This window comes from Anolis carolinensis, chromosome 4, assembly GCF_035594765.1.
Source record: "Anolis carolinensis isolate JA03-04 chromosome 4, rAnoCar3.1.pri, whole genome shotgun sequence".
Lineage (NCBI taxonomy): Eukaryota > Metazoa > Chordata > Lepidosauria > Squamata > Dactyloidae > Anolis > Anolis carolinensis.
The window spans coordinates 47,351,720-47,367,945 of NC_085844.1; the positions used below are offsets into that span (position 1 = coordinate 47,351,720).

The 16,226-nt window shown below is 42.9% G+C and overlaps 1 protein-coding gene across 4 annotated transcripts in view; it reads right to left on the bottom strand.

Moving 5' to 3' along the window:
• Positions 1-16,226, bottom strand: part of rp1 (RP1 axonemal microtubule associated) — a 270,471-nt gene that overhangs the window by 193,914 nt on the left and 60,331 nt on the right. For all 4 annotated transcript variants that reach the window (XM_062980362.1, XM_062980361.1, XM_016995666.2 and 1 more), the window contains exons 10-15: positions 10,101-10,177; positions 9,356-9,387; positions 8,364-8,493; positions 8,125-8,228; positions 6,300-6,473; positions 4,668-4,880 (exon numbers count right to left, since the gene is read on the bottom strand). In XM_062980362.1, coding sequence (XP_062836432.1) covers positions 4,668-4,880; positions 6,300-6,473; positions 8,125-8,228; positions 8,364-8,493; positions 9,356-9,387; positions 10,101-10,177 — 730 coding nt within the window. The remainder of the gene's footprint in view (positions 1-4,667; positions 4,881-6,299; positions 6,474-8,124; positions 8,229-8,363; positions 8,494-9,355; positions 9,388-10,100; positions 10,178-16,226) is intronic.

The following is a 16,226-nucleotide window of genomic DNA, read 5'->3' on the forward strand; positions in this document are numbered from 1 at the left end:
ACATCACAAAGCGGCCGATGACTACAAAACCTATCATAGCTCCATGAAAAGATTCAGTCTATGAAGAGGTAAATCAGAAATACAACTTGGCTCAAACATCTCCAGTTTGGTGTACAACACAGTGTTAATTTCCAAACATATTACAGCTCTCTTAGAAAGAAGTCGCTTGCTGGTTCTCTGGGATAATACCAGTTCATTCAGCTATTGCTCTGTCACTGTTCTGCCAAGGCTAAGATTCTGAGAGATTTGCAATACTATTAATAATAAAATAAAGGCATTAAATAGAACACTTCAGCTTTTTCCATTAGCATTAATATTAGTTGCTGTTAACTACCATCAAGTCAATTTTGACCTATGAATGAGATAGTCAAGTCATTCTATAATCAACAGGCCTCTTCAGTTCTTGCAGATCGAGGGCCATGGTTTCTTTTCTTGAGTCCTACCATCTGCAATGTGTTCTTTTCCTACTGCTTCCTACCTTACAAGCATTGTTGGCTTTTCTAGTGAAGCATGCCTTCCCATGATAAAGCCAAAGAAGGACCATCTCAATATAGTTATCTTGGCTTCTAAGGAGAGTTGAAGCTTTTTTAACACTCTGCCATATCTATAGGAGTCTTCTAAAGCACTGCATTTCAAAGGAGATGATTTTATTCCAGCCAGTTTCCTTCATTCTCTGTCTTTCACATCTACACATAGAAATGGACAATCCTATCTGTGGTATTAAATAATATAGCTTTAGACTTCAGAATCTTGTCTCTTTCCATTAAGTCTGTCCTTCCAAGTCGTAGGGTGTAGTTTGATGCCAGTTTAAATTATGATGATGATGGGAGTTGCAGTTTTAGAAGATTTTTAGCCTTTGCTACCAAAGAATGCTGGTGCCTCACCAAACTACAAAATCCAGGATCAGCTACTAGAATCATAGAATCATAGAATAGTAGAGTTGGAAGAGACCACATGGGCCATCTAGTCCAACCCCCTGCTAAGAAGCAGGAAATCGCATTCAAAGCACCCCCGACAGATGGCCATCCAGCCTCTGCTTAAAAGCCTCCAAGGAAGGAGCGTCCACCACGGCCCCGGGGAGAGAGTTCCACTGTCGAACAGCTCTCACAGTGAGGAAGTTCTTCCTGATGTTCAAGTGGAATCTCCTTTCCTGTAGTTTGAAGCCATTGTTCCGTGTCCTAGTCTGCAGGGCAGCAGAAAACAAGCTTGCTCCCTCTTCCCTATGACTTCCCTTCACGTATTTGTACATGGCTATCATATCTCCTCTCAGCCTTCTCTTCTGCAGGCTAAACATGCCCAGCTCTTTAAGCCGCTCCTCATAGGGCTTGTTCTCCAGACCCTTAATCATTTTAGTCGCCCTCCTCTGGACGCTTTCCAGCTTGTCAACATCTCCCTTCAACTGTGGTGCCCAAAATTGGACACAGTATTCCAGGTGTGGTCTGACCAAGGCAGAATAGAGGGGGAGCATAACTTCCCTGGATCTAGACGCTATTCCCCTATTGATGCAGGACAGAATCCCATTGGCTTTTTTAGCAGCCGCATCACATTGTTGGCTCATGTTTAACTTGTTGTCCATGAGGACTCCAAGGTCTTTTTCGCACACACTGCTGTCAAGCCAGGCGTCCCCCATTCTGTATCTTTGATTTCCATTTTTTCTGCCGAAGTGAAGTATCTTGCATTTGTCCCTGTTGAACTTCATTTTGTTAGTTTTGGCCCATCTCTCTAGTCTGTCAAGATCGTTTTGAATTCTGCTCCTGTCTTCTGGAGTGTTAGCTATCCCTCCCAGTTTTGTGTCGTCTGCAAACTTGATGATCGTGCCTTCTAACCCTTCGTCTAAGTCGTTAATAAAGATGTTGAACAGAACCGGGCCCAGGACGGAGCCCTGCGGCACTCCACTTGTCACTTCTTTCCATGATGAAGACGACGCATTGGTGAGCACCCTTTGGGTTCGTTCGCTTAGCCAATTACAGATCCACCTAACCGTAGTTTTGTCTAGCCCACATTTTACTAGTTTGTTTGCCAGAAGGTCGTGGGGGACTTTGTCGAAGGCCTTACTGAAATCCAGGTACGCTACATCCACAGCATTCCCTGTATCGACCCAACTCGTAACTCTATCGAAAAAAGAGATCAGATTAGTCTGGCATGACTTGTTTTTGGTAAATCCGTGTTGACTATTAGCAATGACCGCATTTGTTTCTAAGTGTTCGCAGACCACTTCCTTAATGATCTTTTCCAGAATTTTGCCTGGTATTGATGTGAGGCTGACCGGACGGTAATTGTTTGGGTCGTTCTTTTTTCCCTTCTTGAAGATAGGGACCACATTCGCCCTCCTCCAATCTGCTGGGACTTCTCCCGTTCTCCAAGAACTCTCGAAGATAATTGCCAGTGGTTCTGAAATAACTTCCGCTAGTTCCTTCAGTACTCTTGGGTGTAGCTGATCTGGCCCTGGGGACTTGAATTCGTTTAGAGAGGCCAGGTGTTCCTGGACAACGTGTCTCCCTATTTGGGGTTGGATTTCCCCCAATCCTTCGTCCATTCCGTGTTGCTGAGGTTGAAGATGGCTTTCTTTTTCTGAGAAGACCGAGGCAAAGAAGGCATTGAGCAGTTCTGCCTTTTCCCTGTCCCCTGTCGCCATCACCCCATCTTCTCCTTGCAATGGCCCTATCGCCTCCCTTTTCTTCCTTTTTCTACCAACGTAAGCAAAAAAGCCTTTTTTGTTGTTTTTTATGTCCCTGGCAAGCCTGAGCTCATTTTGCGCTTTAGCCTTGCGAACCTTTTCCCTACAGGTGTTGGCTATACGTTTGAATTCTTCTTTGGTGATTTCTCCCCTTTTCCACTTCTTGTGCATGTCACTTTTGAGCTTTAGCTCAGTTAGAAGTTCTTTGGACATCCATTCTGGCTTCTTTGCATTTGTCTTATTTTTCTTCTTTGTTGGCACTGTTTGCATTTGCGCCTTGAGTATTTCACTTTTGAAAAACTCCCATCCATCCTTAACTCCCTTGTTTTTTAATATCGGCGTCCATGGAATGCCGCTCAGTAATTCCTTCATTTTTTGGAAGTCAGCTCTCTTAAAGTCCAGAATGCGTGTTTGACTTGTCTTAGTTTCAGCATTCCTTTGTATTGCAAACTCCAGGAGCACATGGTCACTTGCCCCTAAGGATCCAACCACTTCAACTGTATTGATCAGGTCTTCCACATTTGTTAAGATTAGATCAAGAGTTGCTGATCCCCTTGTTGCCTCTTCTACCTTCTGGACCATAAAATTATCTGCAAGGCAAGTGAGGAATTTGTTGGACTTTGTACTCTTGGCTGAGTTTGTTTTCCAGCAGATATCGGGATAATTGAAATCACCCATGACTACTATATCTCTTCTTTGTGCCTGTTTGGTCAGCTGTTGACAGAAGGCTTCATCAAGCCCTTCATCCTGACTTGGAGGTCTGTAGTAGACACCCACAACAAGATCTTTTTGAGTCCCGGTTCCCTTGATTCTTATCCAGATGCTTTCAAGCTGGTTTCCCGGATTACAGTCTTGCATTTCTTCTGCAACGTAACTGTTTTTGACATATAAAGCTACTCCCCCTCCTCTCCCCTTTGTTCTATTTCTGTGAAAGAGGTTATAGCCCTCAATGGTTAAATTCCAGTGATGGGAGTCATCCCACCAGGTTTCAGTGATGCCTATGACATCGTATGTGTGGTGCTGTGCTAGGAGTTGGAGTTCGTCTTGCTTATTTCCCATGCTCTGAGCATTAGTGTAAAGACATGTAAGCCCCTGTGACCTCCCCTCGAACTGTTTATTTGGGATTATTGTGCTCTCTGTACTTGGTCCTTGCTGTGTTTGTGCAGCCCTCCGTTTAGCCTTTCGGCGGTTCCCTGTGGTCGTGGGTAATATAGTGTTCGCCGGGCTGTTGTTCCCCTCCCCCAGTGGATCTAGTTTAAAGTGCGCCTGATGAGGTTTGTGAGTCTGTGTGCAAAAAGATGTTTTCCTACTTGTGTGAGATGCACCCCATCGCTTGCCAGTAGTCCATCCTCTTGGAAGAGTAGACCATGGTCAAGGAAGCCAAAATGCTCCTCTTGACTAAGTCATTGGGTGATCTTTGGCAGGTCATACTCTTTAAGGGTGCATCTACAGAACACTGTTTAATAAATGCAATTTGATATCACTTAAATTGTCATGGCTCAATGCTATGGAATGTACAAGTTCTTTAGTGTTCTCTGCCAAAAGGTGCTAGTGCTTCAACCAACTAAAATTCCCATGATTCAATATCATTGATCAATGGCAGTCAAAGGGGTATTAAACTGCATTCGTTTTACGGTATAGATGCACCCTTTGTCTAAGAGAAAGACAAACTCAAGCCACTTCTGAACAAATCTTGCCAATAAAACATGGTAGGTTTGCCTTAAGGTCACTATAAGATAGAAATGACATGAAGACATACATCCACAACAAACCTATTGCTGATCAAAATTATCCTAGGATAGATACACCATATTATACAAGAAACACTAGCATATGCACTGATACACATTTCTTTAAATCTGTATCATAAATAGAGATGGTCACTGTGTATTTTTTCTACTAGATTGCTCGCAAACCAGTATCTTCAAGACTCAGCCAGATTATTCTGTGTTTATACACTTTAGAAGAAGTATGAACAAGATTTGCTTACTCTTCCATCACACTGATCATCTTTGATCCTTAAAAACATTCTGGGTTTTCTTGCGTTTTCAAACATACACACTCCAGAGCTGATTTTATGTATCCTCCAATAAGAGTCATCAGACTGATTTCCTGCTCCACTGCAGCTCCCATCAGCTCTCAGGCAGAGGGACTGACAGTAGTTAGTAGTGAGCAAAATTACAGCACCATTGTGGAACACCCCCTAGAAATCAAGAAAGAGAATCAAATAAATAATACTTCCTTTCAGACTCTCTGTTTTACCTCTCATCTGCATCCCACTCACTTCTTAGTGGTACAGTGACTATATAACTCTTGGTATCTGGAAGAAACCAGTGAACAGAAATTATTTATCTTGTAAGATGAAGGCAGTAGGGCACACATATGTTTCCATGAACATGACTCAACTGAATAGAAACTGTCTTTTACTTCAGCTAAATGAATGGTTGCTTTTAATTTCACACAAAGATATATAAAGAGCTATTTTTAAGGTCCCATGAATGTTTCATGAACATACACAGATAGTTTTCTGGCATTTCTGGATCTCATTCCTGGTTGGGCAGAAATACATCCAAAGTACACTTGTACAAAAGGAAAAAACATAAAAATACTTAGTTGAAGGTCTTTTTCAAAGTAGTAGGCAGTGCAGAACATGGGATGTCAGGATTTTAGTGCCATCTTAGGGCTCGGAATCAACTTGTTACAAATAATGAGCTACTTGCTATTTTTTGTTTTTATTTTTTGCAATAATTAAGTTACATTATGGCTATAATGGAAAAAGGTATAATTTAACTCATTTGTGATATATTTATAGCTGTTTAATTACTTTTCTTGGCTATAGGTACACAGATTGTAAATCACTGGATCAATGGAAGTTAAATGTTTCCATCAATTCAAGGTCTACTCTCGTTGTGACTAACAATAGGATTTAAGCCATAATTACAGGATATTTGGGTTTAAAGCATTTCCCAGCACAAGAGAGAGCTGAAACAGGCCTAAAGATTTTCCAGTTCGTAGTTCTCTCTACAAAGCCACACTAGCACACATAACTTCACAATGTCAATAAAAAGTGGAATGTTTGTTTTGCACATTTGTTTATGAAACATTTGGCACATCTGGATGGAAGAGTTGAAAAAGACCATACGGGGGCTATTTCATCTCTATGATTCTATCTATTTATTTGTCACAAGTAAGTGGCTTCTGAAAGTGATGTGAAGAGGTAATATGTTCACACCAAAATAAAACTAAGACTCCACTTCCACGAATGACAGCTTCTGAGAAAAATTGATTTTATTTCCATCTACAAATAATGGGGGCAGGAGAAGGGCTTCACAAAATGTGGATTAAACAGTCTTATTGTCAAACTTGGTAGCCTGTGTAAATACCAGGATTTGGCATACAACTTTATCTGCTTTTGTCTGTTTTTGTCAGAGTAAGGCGGGACCAGAGGAAACAACAAAGGATTTTTTTTTTTTTTTGCAAAACTTAGTCTATGATTTCAGAACATGTAGTCTTCAGCTCCACCTAGTGGGTGGAGATCTCTCATCATTTGAATGTGCTCACTATCTGTAGGCTTAGGTTATTTGACCCATATCATCTGATTCTCTTCCTCCTCCTATCTTACCTTTACGTGAACAACAAATTCCTTTGTCAATCCTGCATAGCCTGGAGTATCATCAGCTACTATGCCTTGGAGATTGAAAGCCACTGTTTGGCCTGGGGTCTTGGCAGATTCCAGAATTATGCAGCGATTAGGCTGAACATGAACTTGTAACTCACAGTGGACAGCACCATGATCCTATCAGAGACAAAGGGGGAGTGATCAGTTATACAAAGTTCCAGATATGCTGAAAATTAAGGTCATCACTTAGAATCATAGAATAGTAGAGTTGGAAGAGACCTCATGGGCCATCCAGTCCAACCCCCTGCCAAGAAGCAGGAAATCGCATTTAAAGCACCCCCGACATATGGCCATCCAGCCTCTGCTTAAAAGCCTCCAAAGAAGGAGCCTCCACCACAGTCCGGGGCAGAGAGTTCCACTGCCGAATAGCTCTCACAGTCAGGAAGTTTTTCCTGATGTTCAGGTGGAATTTCCTTTCCTGTAGTTTGAAGCCATTGTTCCGTGTCCTAGTTTGCAGAGCAGCAGAAAACAAGCTTGCTCCCTCCTCCCTATGACTTCCCCTCACATATTTGTACATGGCTATCATGTCTCCTCTTAGCCTTCTCTTCTGCAGGCTAAACATGCCCAGTTCTTTAAGCCTCTCCTCATAGGGCTTGTTCTCCAGACCTTTGATCATTTTAGTTGCCCTCCTCTGGACGCATTCCAGCTTGTCAACATCTCCCTTCAACTGTGGTGCCCAGAATTGGACGCAGTATTCCAGGTGTGGTCTGACCAAGGCAGAATAGAGGGGGAGCAGGACTTCCCTGGATCTAGACGCTATACCCCTATTGATGCAGGCCAGAATCCCGTTGGCTTTCTTAGCACCCGCATCACATTGCTGGCTCATGTTTAACTTGTTGTCCACAAGGACACCAAGATCTTTTTCACATGTACTGCTGTCGAGCCAGGAGTCCCCCATTCTTGACGCCATAAGATACAATATGAACCCACAGTTTCCTACAACTATTGTATAGGAATATTTTATTCTGTTGGTTTCAGTCGGGTGTTCCAAAAATACAGAATATTTGTATCATCAAGTGTATTGACTGGAAATATTAAGCATAAAATAGATATAGGCATTAGTGGATAATGCAAGTTGTAAACCACTGTAGTTATTCCAAACACATTTAAATGAGCAGAGAACTAGTTCTTGCTGTGTGGGAACTTTTCACTTGTCCACATAGCAGCGACATACTCTATATTTATATATATACCTACACCATACATAAATCTGTGTAGAAATATGTGTGTATCTCCCTCCAAGGTCCCAAACATTTCTGGTCAGAATTATTACAGATAAGAGTTACTCAGCCTTTACTTTAAGTGGTGAAAAGAAGCTACTAATATTAATTAGGAAGGTAAGAACAAAAAAATATTCATGGTGGGTCTAATTCTGCATTGTTTCCACAATGATCAACCAGATGTCTATAAGAAACTCAATGTTATAAATCCATAAATCCATAAAAAAAGCAGCTATAGTATTTACTCCCACACCATATATTGTAAAATAATATTTTGGTATTTATAGGACAAACCCTGAAGGCCTTTTTCAGCTGTTTCTGAGACTTATCAATTATAAGATAATCACATTATTTGCTAATTTTCAATAGATCCCCAAACCTCTTAAGATTTCAAAGCTTCAGTTTAAGCAAATCACTTTCTAAACAGAAAGAAGTAAGATTAATCATATTCTCCTGATGAAAACACTCTTTTAACTGTCACTGTGTTGTATTTGTGATGAAATGTTAAATATTCAAAGGATAACAAGAATGTTGAAAACATTTCTTACCATCCCAGTGACAGAACCATGAGCAATAGCAAGTGCAAGGTTTGGCATCGGATGACATTTAAATATCCATGTGTTTTCTTTCTTGACAGTCACATCGAAAATGCCTAATACATTTAGAGTTGGGTAGGGGGAAATAATTAGTTATTTAACTGATATCGTTTCATGGCAAGATACTGTTTATTCATGCAAATAAAATTAGACAATAATCCTCCAGTCACAAAGAACAGACCAAAAGGTACCATGTTTGTCTTTCTTGCTGCCAAGGGCATCAACCATTCCATCTTGACTGAGACGTATGAATCCATGGGTCACCTTGTTGTAGAACTGAAGGATATTGCCTTTCTGAAATTTCCACTTTTCTGTAGCCCACTGAATGCGTAGTAAAAGCAAGACATATAATTTATCACACAAAAGGCAACATATGAAGCTCCTTTACACAGATGTAGTTGCTGTTGATTATGATGTTGTTTTCTTATATCCTACTTTCCCCCTAAGATTGGGATTCAAAACAGCCCACTATTTAAGTTAATATGCAATTAAAACACACAAAAATTACAATAGAATTAAACTAATCACAACATTTAAAAAATTCAGATCAGGATAAAATAAAATTCAATCTTATTAAGCTTTATATTAAGCTTTAAAAAACTATCTATTTGAAAAGTTTGTCTGAATTTTTTTTCAACCTGGTGCCTCAAGGAGAACAAGGAGGAAAACCATTCTAATCACATTGGGAAGTTCAAGAGTCTAAGGACCTCATCCCATTAATGATGTTCCACATTCCGATTCGCCAATCTCTGTGATGAATTGGTGGGACAGTGGAGTAATCCTGGTGCTCTGCACCCCGGGCTGATAGCGATGCTTCCCCATCACATGCAGAGAATTATCACTGCATGGCTTCCCCCCGAACTACCCCCGCTGGTAGTGAGTTTGTGTTGCCTGATGGGCAGTGCGGGTCTCCATGACCCAACTAGGGGGAAAGTGTCCTGGGACACTAAAATTCCCTCGTATGATGACATCCTCAGGGCAATCATCAAGAAGTCTCTCTCTAAATAACATAATGTTCCTATCAATGAGTTATAGCCTCTCCCCAAAACAATGTATATTAAGAAAAGCAGAAAAGATTCAGATAAGTATACACTATAGTACCTCTCCTGAACAGTGTGTGTATGTGTGTAAATAGAGAATCCATTTATTTGGAAAAGCTATTTTGAAAAGCAAAGATATTTACCATTTCTTCTTTCTTGACTTCTAGTTCTTGTTCTACAGAAATATCAACACCAATATGAGTGAAATTCAAGAAAATCAATGGAATTTAAGTATTTACCTATGGAATTAATCTCATGTAATACTACTTTATATTAGCTTACAAATACAGCATTAAATTTCCTCTTCCCTTCTCTCCCTCTATTCTTTCCACTGACCAATCTTAGTTAATAAGACTTAGTTCATAAATGCGTACTACTGTCTATCACCATATAGATCTAAGTCATCTTCAGAGTATGGACAAATGGGTTGTCAGACTGACCACTATTACACTCCCATTCTGCTCCACCTTTGTTATGATTGCTTTGCTTTTTGCAATCCTCTGAATGTGCCCTTCAAAGTAAGTCCCTCTACTCAATGAAACTTACTCTCAAGCAAGTATGCACAACGCTGTAGCCTCAAACCTCTTAAGGCTCTTGCCTCTTCTTTGTAAGAACCTCTATTGGTGCATCTACATTGTGGAATAATGCATTTTGACATCACTTTAACTGTCCTGGCTCAATGCTTTGAAATCATGGGAGCTATAGTTTTAAAAAGTCTTTAACCTTCTCTGCCAGATCCAGGATTCTATACCTTAAGTCATGAAAACTTGCCTATAGGCTTTATGTTGTCCTTCCAGAACCCAATCTTTGTCTTTTTAAAATAATACTCATTCTGTGCTGTTAAGACTTTTCATGAAATGTTTTTATTTGACATTGGTTAATACTTACGCATTGCAAAAGTGTAATTATCAATGGCATATAATTCTCTGACAATTTTACCATCATCTTCTCCTTCATCTAACCACCTTTGAAAGAAATAAATGTAGATACAATAAGATACAATAAGAATATATCTAGATTATAAATTAAAAAGTTGTAAATACCTGCATGATTACATATAAATTTATCTTAGAAATATGTATGATTAAATGTATGCCCTTAAAAAGGTTTTAGAAAATGTGAGTACAAAATAACATTTTAGTTGAGTAAAAAATCTGAACCAAACTGGTGTGGAGGATAAAAGGCATATCTCTAAGGCTCCTTCCACACAGCTGAATAAAATCCCACATTATTTACTTTGAACTAGAATATATGGCAGTGTGGACTCAGATAACCCAGTTCAAAGCAGATATTGTGGGATTTTTCGCCTTGATATTCTGAGTTATATGGTTGTGTGGAAGGGCCCTTAGAAGCACAAATAATTCTTTTTTCTTTATTAAAAATCATAACTGCCACAAGATTATAATTGCACAAACAGATTTCTTGTCAGGGAATAGAAGAGGATTCAACTGGACTCCATAAATTAGTATCAGTGATAGTTCCAAATAACAAAAATATAATAAAATACCATTATAGTTACCTTCTTTAAAAAGCCCTACTACTTCATTTCTTATTCAAAATTAAGCAATAAAAGCAATGTTTAAAATATTTTTGAAGAAATCAGAATGTTCAAAAATAATTGTGTTCTGCTGTTGTTGTTTGCCTTCAACACATTTCTGACACATGGTTATATGACCCTTAGAAGAGCCTTTTACAGGGTTTCCTTGGCAAGATGTGCTCAGAGGGGTTTTGCTTTTGCCTTCCTCTGAGGCTAAGAGACTGCAACCCAGTGGATGTCCATGGCCAAGAGGGAACTGGAACCCTGGTCTTCCAGAGTCATAATCCAAATCAAACTGCTTTACTGTATTTGCTCTTTTTGTTTATGCTTTCATTATTTAAAACATTCCATATAACTCATCAATGTAAAATGATTTAGTTCTAAATATAGAGTGATAAAGATGTTTAAGTCAAAGAAAATGAATGTATATATATGTGATGCCTCATGGGCCTTGTAGTCCTGTTCCTGGTACTATCGTGGCAGATGAAGATGAAAACATAGGGTTTTCGCCGGTTCAACAAGAGCCGGAGTCCCTTCACCTGCCGGATGTTGATGTTTGCCCTCAAGAATTCAGTAAACCAGGCCTTGGGCAGTACTCCCCTCCGTTTCCCAGGAAGGAATCTTATTCTAGAGACAGAGGAGTTAGAGAAGCTAATCGGAGAAGTCTAAGAATCGCTGCCAAACAACTGGCTGATTAGGTCTGCTTCCCTTGGGAAATTCTAAGGAGTAATGCATCTGGACAGAGTGGGTTTCGCTTCTCGTTCTCTAGGGAAAGAGATTGTTGGCGGGAAAACGAGACCCAATATAGGGGTTTGGCGCGAGAGATTCTTTGCGGAGTCAATTGATCAGCTTCAGGAGAGAGATCGTGTGTGGACTTCGTAACCCCAGTTCCTTGCTTCCCGGATCAAGTTTTCGAGCCTTGCCTTGCCTTGCAGTTCAACCACGGACCCTGTTCCACGCTTCACGTTTTGCCTTGTTTCTAGTCACGGACCTAGTCAAGAATCAAGTTTATTTCCAGCCTTGCTGTCAAGCTTCATTGGACTTCTAAGACTCTGACATTTCCCCACACTTTTGCTTGGCAAGAGTGTGTGTTTCGGTCAAGTGGATTAAAACTTTGAACTCTAATATCATTTATTGGACAATACATTTTTGGACTATATTTGACCTCTTTTGAAAGGTCTGTTTCTGAACTATATTCTTCACTTGTTTTTATTGCTTTTATATATTTCTTTAATAAAGATATTAGATAGAGACTGGCCTCTGTGTAAGGTTATTGGTGCCCAGCAGCCAGGGTTCTGACAGTTTGACTCCGCCTACTAAGCACCAAACAACCCAAGGCCAGAATGTCTACAGGAGCCGGAGCGGACGCCCCAGCTCAACCACCCAGCTATACCATTTCCCAAGATGAATTCAATCGGATCCGAGACACACTCCGGACGCAGGAGGGAGAAATACGGGGCTTGAAGGAACGTGGAGCCCGTCTCCCTGCCTTAGCGCTACCAACCAAGTTTTCTGGAGAAGCCTCCAAGGTTCATGTCTTCCGTCGCCAGTGCCAGGCGTACTTAGAAGCCCGCCAAGCCGAGTTTCCCCAAGAAGATGTCAAGGTGGCATGGATCTTCAGTCTCCTAGATGGGCCTGCGGCCACTTGGGCGACGGCATTATACGATGCGGGTTCCACACATCTAAACACCGCGCAACAATTCTTGAACCACCTTAGGAAAACCTGGGGGATCGAGGACGACGAGGAGGCGGCCGGCCATAAACTCCGACGCCTCTTCCAAGGGGACAGACCGTTGTCCCGGTACATAGCCGAGTTCCGGGTGTTGGCTCAGAACACCAGCTGGAACGACATAGCCCTCAGAGGACAGTTTCGCGAGGGCCTCAACATCGAGATGCAGGAAGAAATCTCTAAGGTGGACCCCCCAGGGACTCTTGAAAGACTCATCAACCAGTGTTTACGGGCTGAAGTCCTGCTTGCCAACAAAAAACAGTGGCTCCGAGGCCAGAGTGGAAGAGCTGGAGTAAAAACCCCCACTTCTACCAGTGTCCAGCCACGTCCAGTATGGAGATCCCCACCGCCAGCCCCTAGCCCCATGGGAAGCGAGGAGGAACCGATGCAGTTGGGCAATGTGCGCCCCAGGCTGGACGTAGCGGAAAAGGCCTGTCGCCAACGCTTGAATCTGTGTTGGTACTGCGGTAATGGGGGCCACTTCGCCAGGGAGTGTCCAGCAAAGAAGAAGCCCGCCGCCCGTCTGGCGGCGGCGTCCTCCGTGGAGGCGGAGGCGACCGAGGCGGCTGGAACAAAGCCGGCGGGGGAAGCCAGCGACCGGGCGTAGAAGGGCTCGCCAACCCGGTCAAAAACTCCACTCAAGAGCCGCAAACGGGGGTCTTATTTCTCCTGGTGATCACACTGTGGTCAGCAAAAAAGGGACCCGTCATGATCCATGCCATGATAGACTCAGGGGCAACAAACAATTTCATCGATAGAGACTATGCTAACTCCCTGGGATTACAATATCATGATTTCAAGAATGCCCGTGTGGTGCAAGCCATTGATGGCCGACCCCTGAAGACAGGTCCAGTAAGTCAATGGACCGAGCCCACCAGAATGTGGATAAGGGAACACATGGAAGAAATCTCCTTCTTCGTTACCGAGGTTCCTCATTTCCCCGTGATCTTGGGTATCCCGTGGCTGACCCTCCACGACCCAAACATCTCCTGGACCAACAGAGAACTACAGTTCGCTTCAAGGTATTGCGAAAACCATTGTCTAGTAGCCAAGGTCTGCCACGCCACAGACGCAGAACCCATCATCACCTTGCCCAAGAAGTATTCGGACTTTTGGGATGTTTTCAATGAAAAGGAAGCCGAGAAACTACCCCCACATAGACCCTATGACTGTGCCATTGACCTGGTAGAGGGGGCCCCAATTCCGTGAGGACACCTCTACTCCCTGACTGAACCAGAGCAAGAAGCTCTCAGGGAGTTTATAGAGTCAAACCTTCACAAGGGGTTCATCAGACCCTCTCAATCCCCAGCCGCTTCCCCAGTGATGTTTGTGAAAAAGAAGTCAGGGGATCTACGCTTGGTTGTGGACTATCGGGCCCTGAACAACATCACAAAGCGGAACCGCTGCCCATTGCCATTGATCTCAGACCTATTGGACCGACTCCGAGGGGCCAAGGTGTACACCAAACTGGATCTCCGCGGGGCTTACAATCTAGTTCGCATAAGAGAAGGGGACGAATGGAAAACCGCCTTCCAGACCAAATTCGGATTATTCGAGTCCCTAGTCATGAATTATGGATTATCCGGAGCCCCCGCAACATTCCAGCATTTTGTCAACGATATTTTCCAGGACTATCTAGATCGGTTCTTGATCATATACCTCGACGATTTTTTGGTGTTTTCTAAATCACAATCGGAACACGAGCAACACGTCAGAATGGTGCTACAACGATTGCGGGATCATGGATTATATGCCAAGTTAGAGAAATGCGCCTTTGATTTGCAAGAGGTAGACTTCCTGGAATACCGCGTCTCGCCACTAGGGCTCTCCATGGACACGGCAAAAGTTTCAGCAGTATTGGAATGGCGGGCGCCAACCAACAAAAAGGAAGTACAGCGCTTCTTCGGGTTTGCCAACTACTACCGCAAATTCATCCCAGACTTCGCTCGCTGGTCTGACCCAATCACCAATTGCATCCGAGGGAAACAGCCTTTCCGCTGGACGGAGCAAGCAGAGAAAGGGTTCCACCAGCTAAAGCAGTTATTCACGACCCAGCCAATTCTACAGCACCCTGATCCTAAAACCCCTTTTGTTGTGCAGGCTGACGCCTCCGATGTGGCAATTGGGGCTGTGCTCATGCAGCCAGTGGGAGAACATCTTCATCCTTGTGCCTATTACTCCCGTCAACTAACAGCCCCAGAGAGAAATTACACTATTTGGGAGAAAGAACTTTTGGCCATAAAGGCAGCTTTTGAAAATTGGAGACATTGGTTAGAAGGGGCCAAATTTCCCATTGAAGTTCATACTGATCATCGAAATTTAGAGCATCTAATGACCGCACGAAAGTTAAATCAAAGGCAGCAGCGCTGGGCTCTGTTCTTTGAACGTTTTGACTTCCGGATCCATTATGTGACCCCGGCTCAGACCAAGCAAGCAGATGCTCTATCACGGAAACCAGAGTATGCTGCAGGACGCAGAGAGACCTCAGAATCTCAATTGCTGCAACCCGAAAACTTTGCCACGCTCACAGTGGGAAACACCAAATCCACTTCAATTGAACCAACTCCCTCTAACCCAGAATCCCTTTTCACTCAAGAAATTAGAGCCAGTCAACAGACAGATGCCTGGGCTCAAGAACAGATTCGCCAAAGACTACGTTTTCCATTCTCACTTAAGAACGGACTACTATGCTACAGGAATCATGTTTACATCCCTCCAGGCCCCGGCAGAGAAAAAGCACTTCATCTGTGTCATGACAGCAAGCCAGCAGGACATTTTGGGCTATTTAAAACCATGCACTTGATCCTGCAAGATTTCTGGTGGCCCAAGATCCGCAAGGATGTGGAGAAGTATGTCAATACCTGCCCTGTATGTCAGCGTTCCAAGACACGAAGGGAGAAGCCGTCAGGGCTACTGCATCTCCTTCCCACTCCTTCTCGCCCATGGGAGATAATTTCTGCGGATTTTATCACTGACTTACCACCCTCCCTTGGATTCACCACGATTTTAGTAGTGATGGACCTTTTTACCAAGTTGGCCCATTTCATCCCCTGCGATGGCCTCCCCACGGCCAAAGAGACTGCAGATTTATTCCTTCAACATGTTTTCCGACTACATGGATTGCCCAAGAGTTTAGTCACTGACCGTGGATCTCAATTCACCTCTCGTTTCTGGAAAGCACTACAAAGACTATTGGGCATAGACTCTCGTTTATCTTCAGCTCACCATCCCCAAACGGATGGGCAAACTGAGCGCACCAATGCCACTTTGGAACAATACCTTCGCTGTTATGTAAACTACCAACAGGACAATTGGGCTTCCCTATTACCTCTGTCAGAGTTTGCATACAACAATGGTGTCTAGACTTCAACTAAAGAAACCCCGTTCTTTGCAAACTACGGTTTCCATCCACGTTTCTTTCCTTCTGTCATTGAAACCTCAGAAGTCCCTGCAGCGGAGGACTGGCTGCATGAACTCACAGCAGTGCAAGAACTCTTGCACCAACAACTGGATCAAGCCAAGGAAGACTACAAATGCCACACTGACAGCCATCGCCAGCCGGGCCCCGAGATCAAGGTAGGAGATCGGGTTCTGCTGTCCACTCGTTTTTTGCCCTCCCACCGTCCCTGCCGGAAGTTAGATGCCCGTTTCATTGGTCCCTACCCAGTGGTGGCGCAACTTAACCCCGTGACTTTCAAACTCCAACTTCCGCGCTCCATGCGCATTCATCCAGTGTTCCACCGTTCCC